Below are 18,934 nucleotides of genomic sequence, written 5' to 3' on the forward strand. Positions count from 1 at the left end.
AGCAGTACTACACGCCAGATGATTCCCTTTAGGGGTTCCCTCCGGTACTTCTCGCCAGAAGCCCCTCTCTAGGGCACTTCCCGGTACTCCCGCCAAGCGGACACCCCCTCAGCAGACCTCACCCCGGTACTTCCACTTAGATACCCCTGGATTAGGCAAATCTCCTATACTTAGCACTTATACCCTGACTCCAGCTATGAGTGCTGGTGGATCTTAATCCATTACACCTCCTGTCGGGGCCACGCTGCCCAACTAGATAACCTGTCTCCCACTCCTAGAGTGGTCTATAACAACTCTCTAACTGTCTAATGCTAACCTGTGGTATACCTCTTATCCAAGAGGGGTCCCAGGCTGAAAGACCTGCAGGCACATGGCTGCGCAGCCTTATATACTGTGTGCACCCTGTGGCCTAACTATTGAACTGCAGGGAAGCTAAATCCCAGTTAACCCTTATAGTGCCAACCACCCAAGGTGTCCCACTACTAAAGTGTTACCCTCCCTGGGGCCTATCCTGGGGGCAACCAACCTAGGGGACCCAATTTCTAGAGAACCCTACATTCTCCCCCTTGACAAAAAATGTCACCTCCTGGCTGACATACCTTTAACCAAACATATACATTTTACCCACACATATCTTATACCAAATTACTTCTTCCACAGTCCCTCGCGATGTCTGCGCAGAAACCTGTATACCTAGGGAAGGAAACAGTAAATACAATTTTACCTTTCCCCCCACCCCAAAGTCTTGGTATAAGTCCCAAAGTCCTTTTTCCTGAAAGAAATTGCACACATACTCAGAAATGCACAGGACAATTATCTCTCAATAAACAAAAGAAATTTTTATTAAACTGCTTCTGTACTCCCTCCTCCTCCTTGAGGGAGTCCATACCCCCTGGTGCTCGTCACCTCCTGGGGTCATCCACCAACGGGTGGGGATACTCAACTCAAGTGGCAGCTCCAGCCGACAGCTGCCAAGCCCTCCTTGGGCTATAACTTGGGGCATCTCCCCTTAACAGATGAACACTCCCCTTGTTGGGAGAAGAGGCAGTCCAGGCCTCCACTTGCTTAACTGACAAGGCAAATTTTCCTTAAGCACCCCCTTCACACGAGATAGGTGAAACGCTGCTTGACATCCTCATAAGGGGTATAATACCTGGGATGCGGCTTTTCCACCATGCGGCCACTCTCCAGAGTGTCCTCAATACTAAAATAGCGGGGCTTGGGGTTGTACTTCCCACAGCTCTGCACCGCATGTTTTAGAACGGTGCGGCCCCACCACCATTCCTGCTCAGTGGCCCGCACAAATTTCCAAGCCTGCCTGCGCTTGGCTCTGTCAGAACTGCTTAAGATATTTAGGGGCATCTTTTTCTTTCTCTGGATCTCCTCCACGACCCACTCTTCCAGCATATGGCCCATCCTCTCGTATACCCACAAGGGGGCATAGGGCATATAGTAGCCCCACATCATGTGCACCCTAAAATTTATCACCCGCTGGATTCGGGACACGGAGCGGAATACTGCTGGGTCTGCCTGTCCAGGCAGCACCCAAAACTGCTTCTCTTCCTGTGGGCTGATTTTAGGTGGTGCTACAAAGCTGGAAGGGGACGCAAACATAGGGCCCACGTCTGCGGTGGCCTCTTCCCCAGAGTCATCACCCCCTGTGGTGTATTCGCTAGATGAATGAATCCCCCCCCTGTGATAGGAAGGTGGCCGCCGGTCTGTTGGGGCATCCCTCAGGGACTGCAAATAGGATGGTGGGGCTAGGACCTCCTCCTGACCCGTTTCAGAGGGCGCTGGTGATGGGGGCCCCATGAATTCTTCCCACTCTTTATCCCTGGTGCCTTGGTAGCGGCCCCGCCTGGGTCCCCGCCGGCTCTTCCGGCCCCTGGGGCAGGTAGCCTGGGTAGCATCACCCCCTGCCAGTACATCTGGTCTAACCCACGAGTCACTCAGGGTCCCCTGGGTACTCACCGCTTCGGCCGCAGCTTCCACCGCCCAATCAACAGTGGCGGGAGCGCTGGCCCACTCCAATTCACCCTCTGCACCGGTAGCAGCTTCCTCCGGTTCAGCCTCTGGGTGGATTACCTCTCCCTCCGGTTCGGCCGCCGGCTCAGTAGCATCCCCCTCCTGGGTGGAACTAGGGAGGGCAGCGGGACTTCCCCGCGAATCCGCCTCCTCCTCATCACTGAGGGTGATAGCGGCATAGGCCTCCTCCACGGCCTCGATCTCCAGCACCTGCTGGCCTCGGGGACCTGCTCCAAACGGGCCACTCCAGTAAGGCCGGTCACATGTTGCGCATAGGGCCCCAGGATGCTTCATCGATCCAAAGGACTCGGCTTCACAGCCGCCACAGAGGGGCACCATCCAGTGCAGAGTGTCATGCACTTTCATTTCTGCAAAGCTGCCGGCCCAGATGTACCGCCGACCGGTGTCCTCCATCCGCACCGCCGGTTTCCTGGATGGTTTAGGTAGTGTTGGGGATCCAGACCCCGATGACACGGGCTTGCTTAGGTTAGGCATGCTGATGGTTCTCTTCCAACGCGCAGCTCCTTCCCTTAGCACAACCACACACGATCTGCCCAAAATGGCTGCGGTGACGTCACCGGCCAAGTCGCGCCCACTCAGTTTGGCGCACTTTTCCAGCCACACGGTTGGCTAGTCGCTCTAAGGGGCGGCTCCAACAATCAGGAATGTTCTGCCTCCTCCCCCTCACGGGGCCTCCCACGGAATTTCCCGGGTCTGTCTGGCGCCACAGGCCTGCAATCTGATTGGCCCAGAGCAACTCCTCTGCTCTTTTGGCGCCAATTATCCCTCACTGGATACAGATTCAGGGTGCCCAAAATTTAATCCAATCGGAGGTCAGGCTTCCCAATTCACACTAGGCTCAAATGCTGTTATGGCCCTTCTGCACTGTACTTGCTGTTCTTTTTCTGCTGTTTCGAAATCTCAGCAGTGCCTCCAAATGTAGCCCACTTTATCTTTATTTGTGGCACTACCTGCTGGTCTTTCACTATACTTGGCGCTTTCAGGAGTCCTGAGCTTACTTTGGGGAACAGCTATTACTTTGTACTTTGGCGTGCCTCCACCCAGGATAGGGATAGAATGAACTATAACTCCCCTCCTAGGACCTTGATACTGTACTGCAGTATGGGGACTCCCAGCACTCCTGGTACCTTGCCCCCTCCCTAGGGTAGTTGCTTACCAGGCAGGTGGATCCTCCAGATATGCAGAGACAGGACACTGGATGGATGTTTAACCAGTGGAACTTATTTATTGTACAGATGTATTAGACAGGCAGGTTGCATACAGGAGCAATGAGGCAGTCAGGGTATACTCCCTCTTCCTTAAGAGACCCTCTCTCCACGAGATATTAGCAGTACTACACGCCAGATGATTCCCTTTAGGGGTTCCCTCCGGTACTTCTCGCCAGAAGCCCCTCTCTAGGGCACTTCCCGGTACTACACGCCAAGCGGACACCCCCTCAGCAGACCTCACCCCGGTACTTCCACTTAGATACCCCTGGATTAGGCAAATCTCCTATACTTAGCACTTATACCCTGACTCCAGCTATGAGTGCTGGTGGATCTTAATCCATTACACCTCCTGTCGGGGCCACGCTGCCCAACTAGATAACCTGTCTCCCACTCCTAGAGTGGTCTATAACAACTCTCTAACTGTCTAATGCTAACCTGTGGTATACCTCTTATCCAAGAGGGGTCCCAGGCTGAAAGACCTGCAGGCACATGGCTGCGCAGCCTTATATACTGTGTGCACCCTGTGGCCTAACTATTGAACTGCAGGGAAGCTAAATCCCAGTTAACCCTTATAGTGCCAACCACCCAAGGTGTCCCACTACTAAAGTGTTACCCTCCCTGGGGCCTATCCTGGGGGCAACCAACCTAGGGGACCCAATTTCTAGAGAACCCTACACTTACAAAATAGAAGAGTCATTTAATGTTTCTAAAAAGAACAACATCGGAAGGCTTTTCTATTCTGCTGAAATTTTCTCACAACTCAGACAAATCAGCAGAACTAACCAGGAGATGGTGCTGTTGTGTCAATTTCATTAAATTCATTAAACTGCTTGTATGTTGAAAACTACAACCATGGCTTAGGAGGGGGTTGTTGGGATTTTCCCTTAGGCTAGGGGAGTCAAATGAAATTCAAAGCTATAAAAGGGAGGGAATTCCAGGGTTCAGCCACTTGTTGCAGAAGGTGAATGGTGCTGAAGAGCCAAAGGCCTCAGTAGGATGAAGAAGATCTGTAAGGTTAGATGAGATAACTTGTGGACTTTCTCTTCTAATAGCTGCTCTAAGAGTGAGAAATAGGCTCAGGGAGTCCCCTCTGCTTAAAGGAACAGTAACACCAAAAAATGAAAGTGTATAAAAGTAACTAAAATATAATGTGCTGCTGCCCTGCACTGGTAAAAGTTGTGTGTTTACTTCAGAAAGTCTACTATAATTTATATAGATAAGCTGCTATGTAGCCATGGAGGCAGCCATTCAAAGGAGAAAAGGCACAGGCACATAGCAGATAACAGAAAAAACACTATTGTATTCTACAGAACTTATCTTTTATCTGCTATGTAACCTGTGCCTTTTCTCCTTTTTTCCAGCTTGAATGGCTGCCCCCATGGCTACACAGCAGCTTATTATATAAATTATAGTAGTGTTACTGTAGCAAACACACCAGTTTTACCAGTGCAGGGCAACAGTGCATTATATTTTTATTACTTTAAAGCTCTTTCATTTTTTGGTGTTACTGTTCCTTTAATAGAGACTCAAGTTGGCAGGACACAAGTGGGGAGGGACTCGGGTTGAGAGTGTCCTGTACAAGTGTCCTGTACTCTGGGGCCTGCACACCCACTGCACCGGCCAGGGGTAAATTCAGTCGAGCTTCCTTCTCCTTTTGATGAGATCTCGCAGTGGCACAAAAAGTCAACTTTTTTGTTATAGTTCGGCTTTTAACTCCACTACGCATGTGTGAAGACCGAAGAAGGAAGAGGATCACTTTGTCACATATACCCTGGCCAGTGCAGTTTTATCCAGGGGGGGTTCTTGTACGGAATTACAATTACTGAGGAGCCTAAGATTTTGGCACTCCCCATTAATTGTAACTTTCCTTCTCCTTTAAGTAAATCTATGGAATAATATATCACATACCATGTGTAGAAGTGTTTCAGCAATAAATCCAATAACTGTTTAAAAGAACCACTGGTGTCCATTATTGGAGATATGTGATATGTATATCAGTGTGGGAGCCCTTCCTCCAATACTACAGCAAGGCTCTATCTTAGAGAGGGAGTAAAAGTGGGAGTTGAAACTCTCTTGGCCAGTGGCAAGTGAAGGGTTAACAAGGCTATGCTGGCAAAAGAAAAGTGTCCTTAGCAGTAGGAACCTATGTCCAAAATAGCCGTACAGATACAAACATGCAGAGGAGGAATTCTCCAGTTTCACAGCTGGAGGGCCGCATGTTGGAAATCGCTGATGACTGAACATATCTGAGATTAGTTGTAATATGACCATTTCGATGTTTATGTTATTGCCCCCGAGGGGACTCTCTGCTGCTGAAGAAGGTTCATTCCAAAGCTTTTAGTATGCAGCATCCCTTGCATGTTGCAAAACAAAATAATTACAATAATCGCAGCTCTTGGCACAGAAAATGCTAAATATAGCAAATATGAATATTCCATGTAATAATAAAGCACTGAATGGCCCTTTTGCTGTCAGACTGAAGCACTGGGTACAGCGACAGCCTAACGCTGCAAGGGGATTGGCTCCTGCATGTTACTCAGTGGAAGGGCTTAATGGGCTACATAGCAGCATCTCCCCAGCATAATAACTCGCAGATAATAAAACAGCTCCATGGGTTCCTGCCCTATCTAAATGGCTTAGAGAGAATGAAAGGAAAGAAAGATCAAGGGAGAGAAAAACAGAATAAAAGATGTAAAATGTTAAAAATCTGATATGATGCAGAAATGGCAGTTTAATAAGGAAAGACTGGGAACTGTCAGATACATAAAGAAGTATGTAGTGTTTTATTTAGGGGCGAAATGTGGGTGTCAGAACAGGGACTAATGAGAGGGTGATTACATGAGTTCATAATTAGCGACGAGCAAATCTGTCAGGGAACCGCAACGTTTTCCTCACTTGGCGCATTATTGTTGCTGCAAATTTGCCAATGGCGAAATGTGGTATTTCCCTGATATGATGCCGATATCAACAAACCTACAGAAATCATGGATGTAAACTTATGGACTTTCAGTTGTTATTAACTGCCACTTTCAGCAGTCCTGACAGCCAGGGATGTCTTGTGACGAAATAGACATAAACTCAGGGTATATTCAACCAAACTATATCCTGGCGACAGCCTTTGGCTGGAAGGCCGCTGGATTTACTGTATGTCCCTGATGTACAGGAACTTTAAGAACCTTTGGACTCCGCGCACATTCCAACCTGCCCATTCCATCTCATTCATTCCTAATTTCTCTGCAATACCAGTCTCTGTCTAATGAAAGCCTTCCCACATCTATTTAATCTTTCCCTCCCAACTTAAACATTCACTTGTCACCCCTATTCTGAAATAGCCTTCTATTGATGCCTCCAGTCTTGGTAACCTTCATCCCATCTCTCTGCTTCCCTTTGTCTCTAAACTACTTAAGTGCATATTTTACAACCAACTGAAACTATTCCTCTGTGACAATAACCTTCTGGACCCCCTACAATCTGGCTTTAGGCCACAACTCTCCACTGAAACTGCTCCAATCTGGCTAACTAACGGCCTGTTATCAGCTAAAGCCAAAAACCGTTTCTCACAACTAATACTCCTAGATTTACTAGACACTGTGGATCACCCTTTCCTCCTCCATTCTCTCCATACGTTTGGCCTGCGTGACACTGCCGTGCTCTGGTTTTCATCTTACATCTTAAATCACTCTTTCAGTGTTTCCTTCATCTTCTTCATCCCACAAAGCTCCTAGGCCCCTTATTATTTTCGCTCCTTACTTTCTACCTTGGCAAATTAATCAATTCATATGGTTTCCAATACAATCTCAATGGTATCTCTACTTGGATGTCCCAATTCTACTTTAAATGGAACATCTGTAAGACAGAAATGGTTCTCTTCCCCCATCCAACACCCTTAATGTCAGAGAAGTGTCTATCACAGTTAACAATTCTATTATCACCCCATTTCCTCAGGCTGTGTTTCTTGGGGTCATCCTTGATTCTGCCCTGCCATTAACTCTTCATATCCAGTCACTTACTAAATCATGTCACTCCCGTTTCCGTTATACTGTATATCTATTGCCGATTACCACACCTTGTGTCCTCAACCCTTCTTCTTGTAGATTGCAAGCAGGGCCATTGGGCAGAGCCATTATTACCTTGTATTTACCTTGTATTGGTTTTGTACTTTTTTTTTTTGTGCTTACCTTGTATTGTTCAGCACTGCACAATATGTTGGCATATTATAAATGTGTGTTAATGTCAAAATATTTGGCAGTGGATACACAATATAATTTGACCCTTGTATATTTGTCTGTATTTGTACCATGAGTTCCTCAATGTCAAAGTTAAATATGAAACAGTTATTGCACAAAGTAATAATATAATATTTTATTTAAATTTTTTTAAGAAGTACATATAAGGGGTCTTTCATTTAATGACTCCGGGTGGTGCAAGGGGCAGAGCATTAGGGGGGTCCTTAGGTCTAATTCCTGAAGCACTCCCCCTCCCCTCACACTGTGCTCTGCCCTGAGGGCTGGATGATAAAGCGGCACTGAGTGACGAGCACAGCGTCCTGACGCTTCGTACCTTGCACGTCATTCGGGGGGGATAGAAGGCTGGACCCCTGCGGGGCTTCATCTGCTTAGAACGCTGGAAGCACTCGATTTAAAGCGCAGTCCACAGGTCTCTGTACTCTGGAATGGAGCACCAAGGCCTACTGTATATGAACCCTATAATCTTTTAAAATCTGACCCCAACAGGTCAAAGGACTTTTTAAATAGACTTGACTCTTAGTTGGGCTCCTCTAGTTTGTTTAACAACCCCTACTTAACTCCTTTTCCTTTGACCAGCCATGCTTATCATTTTTCCTACAATTACTGGTTCTTCTCCATCAACTATACCTTATGTGCTACTTTCTCTACCTCCTTCCTCTTTACCTTTCATCACGTACTTTATCCAGTCTCTCCTCTTCTTCACTGAACCACCCATACATCTACCTCTTCTTCACTCTTTATCCTCGTCCTATTAATGCCATGGATTATTTTTCTGTTGTCTCTGCCTCCTCTCCTTGTGTTTCCTACACTGTATGTCTATCTGCAATCTATGTATGTTTGGCTGATTTTTTTCAGTTTTTCAATTCTCCACCCCACTCCCCTTCTCTATCAGCTCTTTCGCCTCACTTGGTCTTTTTTTTTACATCCCCAGGGAGGCAATAAACAGAATAAGCCATCTCTAGTTTCTAGGCCAAATTCTACAATGTTCCCTAGACTCCATCCTGATATCCCCTAACATTCCATCAGCTCAGCGCAGGTTTCCTCTCCCAAGTTACTTAGTTTCTTACTGATTCTGATGTGCATTTCCCTTTTAGATCAGTTCCATGCTCCAAGCTTGGAGATCTGTTCGTTTGAAGTTTTAAACCTTCAGCTAATTAGAGCATCTGGAGGATTAATGGCATAGTTAGGGTATTTATACATTCTGATGACACACACTTAATGTGCATATAAATCAAATGCACTTGTTCACAGGCGTAAATAACGTCTCTTTGGTTTTTTATTGCCACTTCCCATGATGTGTGCTGGACAGATCTTGGAAATCACAAAGAGACAAATAGACAGACAGACAGACCGATAGATAGATAGAAAGATAGAAAGATAGATAGATAGATAGATAGATAGATAAAGGTTTTTTAATGGGATCCCTGCACCCTCTATTCTGAGAAGCTGGCAATCAATCCTATTGATCATCCCATCTCCCATTGTGCCGCCTCTCCTGTTCTTATCCTATTAGCTGTACTGGGGGAACTTGAATGTAGTGGGAACATTTGGAGTGTGATGTGTTTCCTTCACATGTCGTTTCCATCCCTGCTGACTCTATCAGAGCTTTGAAGGCTGTGAGCGGCAGCTGGTTGTACAGCCTGCAGAGAGCTAATAACAGCCTGCCACAGCGTAGTCTTACATCTAAAGTCTAAAACACTGCGCTTGGAAGGGAACTGCCCCGAAGAGTTATTAGCTCTTTTAAGTCAGCAGAGGGAAAAAAAAATACACTGGCATCAACCCACACAGTGCTCAGGAGCAGAGAAGCTGATAAGGCTGCCTCTTCTTCTTATTCCTGGAGTGAGTGTTCAGCTGAGATTTCCAGGCTGGAAAAGCTGCAACAGCATTGTCCAGACAGCTAAGTCTCTCTGAGGAGCATCCCTGGTGGGACACAGGGTCATCAGAAAGGAGCAGGTGAGGGGACCTTCTCTACTGCCCTCACATGAACAGAGTCAACAAGGTTCTTCGTATTGTCCGGAGACCCTCCCGGAGGAAGAAGAGGGAGAGCATCAGGGCTGAAGAAGATGAAGACGATGATGGAGACCAGGAGAGCCAGGAGGAATCCTGTGAGGAAGGCTTGTGTAGTCTCAGCCTGTGTGTAAGCGGTAAGGAAAAAACCCTTAGAGCCAGCAAGTTCAGCAGCAGGAGATCTTTGATCTCATTACAGCTAAGCCTTTCCCATGCTTGACAATTGCCTTTGATCCTTCACCTTTTTGCTGCCCTGGCTGTACATAAATCGCCTTTCTGCAGTAATCCCTTTCAGCCATCAGTCTCACATCCACTCACTAATGTTCTGTAGTTTCCATTTAATGGTTTACATTTAACAGAGGTCATTTTGTGTTCTTTTTCTCCATCTTTACGTCGCATTTAATGCAGAATTTGATTTCTCTTGTTTAAAGGGTTTTCAGCTGTGTTTTAAATTCTTATAAAGATAAACTATATGCTGTTTCCTAGCAGCAACAATAATTGCATATCATTTTTGAAGTTGAATCCTGTAGGTGTGTGAATGATTATGGATAGTGTGTCCGATAGGCAGAAAAGTGTTGAGGAGGATACTCAGTGCCGCAGTTTTAGTCTGCCAGTTTGTGTACAGAATGGACTTGACCTCAAGAGCAATAGCCAGCAATGTGATTGGAAAGAACATGTACCAATGAACTTGTAGGATAAAATCCTTTTGATATGTTTGATAGGGCAGAATAACCCACAGAGGTATTCTGAAAATCCACAGCTGTTGTTCTACAATTCCCAGCTGTTAGAGTTATAGTTCATTGTTGGCTGTGGGACTGCTGCTTGGATATCCAGCTGAGAACTTGGGGGATTGGTTAGATTATATAATCCGGGTGGAAGCCATAGGCTCTAGTGTTTGAGCAGCAAAAAGGCGAGGAAAAACTTTACATGGATTGAGTTAGGGCACCACAGAGAGAGCGTTAAACATCGGGGATGTATTGCTGTATAGTCAAATAACTGTTGTACCTCTGGTCTTTATATCACTGATGTCCAATATGAAGCCCTCTGGTGTATCTGCCATTCTAAAGCTGCTGAGGGGAAAGGGTTTGCATCACCTTTATTGCCTCAGGAGGATCTAGTGGTGGAGGAGCAGAAAAGTCCAAATAATATTAGTATAATATAATATAATAATAATATAATAATATTAGCAGGATCATTTAAAACAATGGGACATTGGAAAAGCTGGGGGACATTTTACTCTCTGGGGAGAATATTCTGCTTGCTTTGCATGTACCTGAGATCAATAGTAATGCTTTAAAGCTATGGGAAAAGGGAATTCTTTGGTTGACTCCATTCTCCTACGCTGTCTTATTGAAATCATGAAACTCATGAGTCCAATGCTGATTTCCAAGATGTATGGTCCCAGAGGGGCTAGAACTGAAACATTAATGGGAACTAAGATATTTTTTTTTAATTGAGGTTAAAATAGGTCCTGAGTTCCATAAGCCAGTTCCAGTGTAAACAATATGCAGAAAATAATATTGGCATGCAAGTCCCTGCAGTCTATTATGTCACAACGCAATATTTTGTAATGATTCATTAGTTCATTAGCAAAAAAACCCAGTAACAAGCACTTCTGCTACTGAACTTACTGTACTTCTGTCCAGAGCTGTCACTAGTAGAGTAGGACCCTTAGTAGCACAGACTACATAGAACTAGCCACAGGCTGGACAGCAGTATAGATATTGTCATTATCTCTTTCAATTATGCCTTCTTTCCCACAGCCCCAGTCCCTTCCCAGAGGCTATTATCCCCCCACTGCTACTATAGTCACCATCTCTCCCTACTATACCTGCTATCCCACAGCCACAGTCCCTTCCCAGAGGCTATTATCCCCCCACTGCTACTATAGGCACCATCTCTCCCTACTATACCTGCTATCCCACAGCCACAGTCCCTTCCCAGAGGCTATTATCCCCCCACTGCTACTATAGGCACCATCTCTCCCTACTATACCTGCTATCCCACAGCCCCAATCCCTTCCCAGAGGCTATTATCCCACTGCTACTATAGTCACCATCTCTCCCTACTATACCTGCTATCCCACAGCCACAGTCCCTTCCCAGAGGCTATTATCCCCCCACTGCTTCTATAGGCACCATCTCTCCCTACTATACCTGCTATCCCACAGCCACAGTCCCTTCCCAGAGGCTATTATCCCACTGCTACTATAGTCACCATCTCTCCCTACTATACCTGTTATCCCACAGCCCCAGTCCCTTCCCAGAGGCTATTATCCCCCCCACTGCTACTATAGGCACCATCTCTCCCTACTATACCTGCTATCCCACAGCCACAGTCCCTTCCCAGAGGCTATTATCCCCCCACTGCTACTATAGGCACCATCTCTCCCTACTATACCTGCTATCCCACAGCCACAGTCCCTTCCCAGAGGCTATTATCCCCCCACTGCTACTATAGGCACCATCTCTCCCTACTATACCTGCTATCCCACAGCCACAGTCCCATCCCAGAGGCTATTATCCCCCCACTGCTACTATAGGCACCATCTCTCCCTACTATACCTGCTATCCCACAGCCACAGTCCCTTCCCAGAGGCTATTATCCCACCACTGCTACTATAGGCACCATCTCTTCCTACTATACCTGCTATCCCACAGCCACAGTCCCTTCCCAGAGGCTATTATCTCCCCACTGCTACTATAGGCACCATCTCTCCCTACTATACCTGATATCCTACAGCCCCAGTCCCTTCCCAGAGGCTATTATCCCCCACTGCTACTATAGGCACCATCTCTCCCTACTATACCTGCTATCCCACAGCCACAGTCCCTTCCCAGAGGCTATTATCTCCCCACTGCTACTATAGGCACCATCTCTCCCTACTATACCTGATATCCTACAGCCCCAGTCCCTTCCCAGAGGCTATTATCCCCCACTGCTACTATAGGCACCATCTCTCCCTACTATACCTGCTATCCCACAGCCACAGTCCCTTCCCAGAGGCTATTATCCCCCACTGCTACTATAGGCACCATCTCTCCCTACTATACCTGCTATCCCACAGCCACAGTCCCTTCCCAGAGGCTATTATCTCCCCACTGCTACTATAGGCACCATCTCTTCCTACTATACCTGCTATCCCACAGCCACAGTCCCTTCCCAGAGGCTATTATCTCCCCACTGCTACTATAGGCACCATCTCTCCCTACTATACCTGATATCCTACAGCCCCAGTCCCTTCCCAGAGGCTATTATCCCCCACTGCTACTATAGGCACCATCTCTCCCTACTATACCTGCTATCCCACAGCCACAGTCCCTTCCCAGAGGCTATTATCCCACCACTGCTACTATAGGCACCATCTCTTCCTACTATACCTGCTATCCCACAGCCCCAGTCCCTTCCCAGAGGCTATTATCCCACTGCTACTATAGGCACCATCTCTCCCTACTATACCTGCTATCCCACAGCCACAGTCCCTTCCCAGAGGCTATTATCCCACTGCTACTATAGGCACCATCTCTCCCTACTATACCTGCTATCCCACAGCCACAGTCCCTTCCCAGAGGCTATTATCCCCCCACTGCTACTATAGGCACTATCTCTCCCTACTATACCTGCTATCCCACAGCCACAGTCCCTTCCCAGAGGCTATTATCCCACTGCTACTATAGGCACCATCTCTCCCTACTATACCTGCTATCCCACAGCCACAGTCCCTCCCAGAGGCAATTATGATATATGATAGTACAGGCAACATCTCACCTTATATCTGAACACCATATACCTGCTATGCATGATAACTAAGGCAACCATCCCTGCTTGGACCCGATTGAAAACAGCACTGTGTCTGTCTCTGTAATCTGGGAGGTTTTGCAGTCATAAAACATTACAGCTCTGCTATTCAATACAAGGGATTTAATTTCTTTTATTTTAGCCCAGCTGTCAGTTTGATTTTCTCATAAATTTTAATGAAGATCTTTTTTCTTTTTATTGCCCCTCTGGTTCCCCTCTCCACCTGGTTCCCCCCTTGAGTCCTTAGAAGGATGACAATAATTACTTTACTGCATTTTGGCTTCTCTGAACTGAAAGAAGAAAATGAAATATAGTGTAGGAGGCAAAGTTAAAAGGCACGCAGTCTCATTGCGCTGAAGGGCTGGAGCCCAAATCCAACATCCATTGAGCCCTACAAACATTTATAGCAGACAGAAATCTTTTATTTTCTCTTAAATCAACATTTATTTTCTTTAAAGGGCATTATCGGCTGACTTAATTAATTTAGTCGAATTAGCATTGAAAAACGAATTTTTATTATTTAAAAAGCCGCGTTTCTTATGGTTGGATGGGAAAGCCATTCAGTCACTTTGTGTATAGCAGAAAATGAGGCATGTTCTGTGTCCCTTGTATAAATGTACAATTATCGCTTTACAACTCTGCAGCCAGGGCACAGGCAGAAAAAGTCATTTGAGAAGGCTGGAAGGTAGAAGCAGGACTGGAATAAAATATGTACCATTATATCCTATATAGTACGGGAAGAAAACTCCCTGTTAACGGTGCCCCCGGGTGAAATCAAACCTAGTTGCCCAGCACTTCGAGCTCTAGTAACCTCTGCACTACTATACTGCCCCAGGAAGCTGAAATTTGACTGACGCTTAATGCGTTAAATTATAATTTCCAAACAATCTCATCAGTTACCAAAAACAAACCAAATGCGTTTATTTTGATACAGGTATAGGATCTGTTATCCAGAATGCTCGGGACCTGGGGTCTTCTGGATAAGGGATCTTTCTGTAGTTTGGATCTCCACGCTTTAAGTTTACTAAAAAATCATTTAAACATTAAATAAACCCAGTAGGAATGTTTTCCATCCAATAATGTTTAATTATATCTTAGTTGGGATCAAGTACAAAGTACTGTTTTATTATTACAGAGAAAAGGGAATCATTTAACCATTAAATAAACCCAATAGGACTGTTCTGCCCCCAATAAGGGGTAATTATATTTTAGTTGGGATCAAGTACAGGTACTGTTTTATTATTACAGAGAAAAAGGGAATCATTTTAAAAAATTAGAATTATTTGCTTATAGTGGAGTCTATGGGAGATGGCCTTTCTGAACTTCGGAACTTTCTGGATAATGGGTTTCCAGATAAGGGATCCCATCATACCTGTATGTGCATTTCATATATGACCCTGCTTTTATTACAGCAGTTCATTAATTTCGACTATGATGGTGAAATAAGAATTCTGGCAATATGCAGTTTGTCTTCAGTGTTGATTGTTTGTGGGTTTTGAAACATTTACACTTTATGTTCTGCGGCTCTCAGGCTTGGCGGCTTCATTATCCTCTCAGCCAGACAGCAGGGTGGAACTCAGAAAGGATGATCAACAGGAGAGAAATATAAAACAAAATTAACAGTTCAGCTGAATCTTCAGTCAATCTGCTTTTCTATGGTTTCCGGGGTCAGTGACCCCAAAAACTATATAGCGCTTTCCTTTGCAGACTAGGAATGCTAATAATTCAAAAGCCATGCCAAATAAATACATAAAGGCCAAATACTTCAGATAGTTCCATCTATGCATATTAAAATGTATTTTAAAGGCAACTAGTTTGTTTATAGAAAACGGTAAAGAGCCGTGGAATAGAAAAAAGTTGTTTATGGGATAATGAGCTTCGTGGGAGATGAATTAAGGGTGCTCTGAAATGTAGGAAATAGCTGGTTGTGTAAAATTGTGCATTTTATTACATTTCCCCATATGTAATAAAAGGCACTAAGTTTGCCCAGGAGCAGTAACCCATAGCAACCAATAAGATGTTTGCAAACCAGAGGCAAAGGTAGTGCCTTTTATAACATAACCCCAAGCCAGGAAAACTTTTCAAACTGAGGCTTCCTTAAGGCCTCTCCTTCGATGTATTTTCTAATAAATTTTATTTTAACAATGAAAGGTTGAAGCATTAATAAAAATCTGTTTTTGGGGGATTCATGAATCCTATTCATTTCTGGGGGTTTCCTTTAACCCTAGCATTGCTGGCTGGCTAGTTTCTCCATATCTGTCATTTCATACATAGCATTCAACCTATGAGATTTGTTTACTAGAAAGTGATGGGGTTCAGCACTTTATTTACCTCGTTGTCCCATATTCTTGCAGTAGGACTATCAATAAGACAGATGGTTGTGTCTGCCGCTCGTGTTCCTTGGGGAGGAGGGCTCAGGGCTTGTTTTGGTTTTATGTGCAGCATGTTATGAGCCTACGAGGCAGAAAGTGAAATAAATAAACAAAACAAAAAGACATAAATAATATATCAGGATTATTACAAATAAAGCAAACACAGAGGGTCTCATTTATCTAGGGGCCACAGCTCACAGTGTGTTTGCCTTATTATAAGCGCGTAAGGCAAGAGCAAAGGGCCACAGTGGGTAATTTATTAAGCTATGCCCAGCGAAGTACAGTTTATTGGCTTAAAAAAAAAAATTGGGCCCCAGGTGTTTGGCAGAAAATATAAATAAGACCCAGACTTATGACTAGTATAATTGGGTTTCTGTTCTCTGCTATCACATTTATTATAAGAGTTAATGCACTGACTTTTTTATATGTATATATATCTATATATCTATCTATATATATATATATATATATATCCGATCCTGATGACGATCCTATGAGGATCGAAACGCGTTGATGCGATGATTAAATAAACAAGACATTTTTTACTTTACATTTTGATGCAGTGAGTGCTTTCTACAAACCTGCTGTCTGTTTTTTGGTCAGCACCCGGCGAGTGCCTTTGGAGCGGTGAGTGCCGATTTTACCTGGACTATATATATATATATATATAGTCCAGGTAAAATCGGCACTCACCGCTCCAAAGGCACTCGCCGGGTGTGGTGTGTGATCCTTTCGGCTTATATATATATTTACTTGGAAGTTTATATATATATATATATATAATATATTCGTGGTGCCTTCAGCATTACCACTCCTCTAATACCAGCAAATCATGAACACATGTTGCACGTAGTATAAAATCATGATGCTGCATTGTGGGTAAAAAAGAACATTTTTGCACATTGTACCTGCATCAATATATGTGCCCTTGAGTCTAGGGTTGCCACCTTTTTAACTGGCCACTACTGACCTGTGGGACAGGAAAGGGCAGTCATGCCATGCTGGGGGATTGGGGGGGCAGTGATGTTAAAGGGGCGGGACATGAGCAGGGCAGGGAGGGTTCAGGAGCTGTAGCTTGCAGACAGTGGGAACTGAAGACTTAGAAGGTTTGATTGGGCAGAAGAACAAGTCAGGTAAGGAAGGGATGCACAGGGTATTACAAGATTACCAGCAAGTGCATTGTACATCTGATTCAATCAGCAGCTAGTGCCGGGCTGGTGACCCTACTATTATCTGATTTCAGCCTCCCACCATCCATTATTTAGTTTTTGGATACACTTGACCACAGTCTTCTCCAACTCTTTGCCCTCTGGATTGCTGATTTTTCCTTTTTATCTCTCTGTACTTGGGGTTCCAAGTTATGTCTTATTTTACGGAATACATCTAACCCAATGTTTAGCTCCTGGTGGCTGCAAACTAAAGGAAAAAAGCTCAAGGCTGCTAAAAAAAAGTGTGCTAAACGGGTGCTAAAGGCTCAGAGGAAGGTGGGGGGCAACACGAAAGAGCCGCTGCTGCACTAAGTGGAGTTGTAAAGGTGCAACAGAGCAGGAAGAATAGATGTGAGGACAACACAATATTTTGTCTTTGTGCTTTACCCATTTCACATATAAACTGATGGCTGAGTTAATGTAAAAGCAGAAGGTTGGATTCTATTACCTTATAATGTTTTTGAAAGGCAATCACTGCATTTCATCTCGCAAATTGCTCATTTTTATCAAGGGGAACATGGGAAGTCTGAGCAAGTGGTACAAGTAGCGCAGATAACAGGATTCGGCTATTAGTGTCTGGGGAAGATTGAGGGACTTCCAAGACTTGTTCTAGGAGGGTATATGTGACAAAGGAACACATTACAGGCCCGGGTTTAAATTGAGCTATAAAATGTTGATCAGCAGACAGGTCTGGGCAAAAAAATGCAAGTTGATTGCAGTCGCTGATAGATTTCAGTGCCTTCTAGGTTCAGAGCTTATAAAGTAGAACACTCAAAATAATAAGCAGCACGTTGTATTTAGAAAGAAATAACACCCTCCATTAATGTACCTGGAGCTTTCTTAGATATACAGAACACTTTGCTATTCTCTTTGTACAAGTGACTGGAGACATTGCCATGGGTTTGGTTGCCACTGCTTTGCCAGTGAGAAGTTGCAGCTACAAAAGCTTGGCGTGACTAGGGTTGCCAATCTGCCAGTATTTGACTGACCCAGCCAGTAAATCACCTGTTAGGGGCAGAATTACAAATATACCGCCAATGTAATTGGTGGTAAATTTGTAATGGCCTATAAATCCCTCCCTTCACTACTCTCTCCACTGCCAGATTACCCATTATAAGGATAGACTTGCCTATGTCCCACCCATTTCCCCACCTAGTCCATCCATTTCTCTGCCCAGTCTGCCCATTTTCCCCTGAAGCAAATTCTGGTATTATTTTACAAAAAAGGCGCCAACCCTAGGCATCACCAATGCTGAAAGAATAGTGGATAAGTATTGTGTTTATGCTAAATAATTTTTTTCCTATTTCCCGCTTGAATCTCTTCCCATAAAAAGGCTAATAACAGTACGGTTCCCCTGCTCATAGTTACATAATATATAATCTTAGCAGCCAGGAATACCTTTTCTCTTTTGACTAATAACAGCCCAAAAACTCTCATTACACTTTTTGGCAGAAAATATATTTTCCATGTACAAAGCTACTAATGTGTAACATTTTGCTTCAGGTGTCAGCTGAGCAGTCGTATAATCATTGGAGGTTATTAGCAATGCATAGTATTTATCTGGATAATAAGTAATTGCTGAGGTTTCATTGGTTGACCAGAGAGCAGTGATAGTTACCCTGTGGCATGCCAACTGCTGGCAAGCTACACATTGGAATGACTAGAAGTCAATGGCTCTAACAGCAAAATGTTCCCAGGGCAACCATGGCTCCAACAGGGTGGTACTTAATGACCCAAGACCATCGGCTTCCGCAAAGCTTCTGTGTACTAGATATATGCAACTGACTTTTCCAGCATTTCCAAACTCTGAAATGTTCCAATGTACAGAATATTTTTTGGTGAACAAGTTAGCAGTACAGGGCTGTATGTTGTTTGCTTTTAATGTACATATGTAGGATTCCAGTGAAATCATGTGCTTCTGGGAGCAATGGCCAAGTTCTGCGGGGCTTCTCTTTTTGGCCAGTACACAATGAGTTAATTAAGCCAATGAAATCACACATCTGTGAGAATGTGGTCTCTCGAGTCAAATCTTCAGTTATAGAGTCTTG

The 18,934-nt window shown here is 44.7% G+C and overlaps 1 protein-coding gene and 1 long non-coding RNA gene across 5 annotated transcripts in view; one reads left to right on the forward strand and one right to left on the reverse strand.

The window, feature by feature from the left end:
• grip2 (glutamate receptor interacting protein 2) overlaps positions 1 to 18,934 on the forward strand; it is a 232,022-nt gene that overhangs the window by 101,698 nt on the left and 111,390 nt on the right. For 3 of the 4 annotated variants that reach the window (XM_031901165.1, XM_031901166.1, XM_031901168.1), the window contains exon 1: positions 9,459 to 9,645. The exons of the other annotated variant lie outside the window; for it this stretch is intronic. In XM_031901165.1, coding sequence (XP_031757025.1) covers positions 9,483 to 9,645 — 163 coding nt within the window. In that variant the 5' untranslated portion in view covers positions 9,459 to 9,482. Of the gene's footprint in view, positions 1 to 9,458; positions 9,646 to 18,934 lie in introns of those variants that run through there. 4 annotated transcript variants of the gene reach the window in all.
• Positions 7,602 to 15,755, reverse strand: LOC116410469. Its single transcript, XR_004222436.1, has 3 exons — positions 15,638 to 15,755; positions 10,514 to 10,622; positions 7,602 to 9,632 (listed from the first exon to the last, which is right to left on the reverse strand). It is a non-coding gene; the product is annotated as an uncharacterized LOC116410469 (long non-coding RNA).

Source organism: Xenopus tropicalis, chromosome 4, assembly GCF_000004195.4.
Source record: "Xenopus tropicalis strain Nigerian chromosome 4, UCB_Xtro_10.0, whole genome shotgun sequence".
NCBI classification, from domain to species: domain Eukaryota; kingdom Metazoa; phylum Chordata; class Amphibia; order Anura; family Pipidae; genus Xenopus; species Xenopus tropicalis.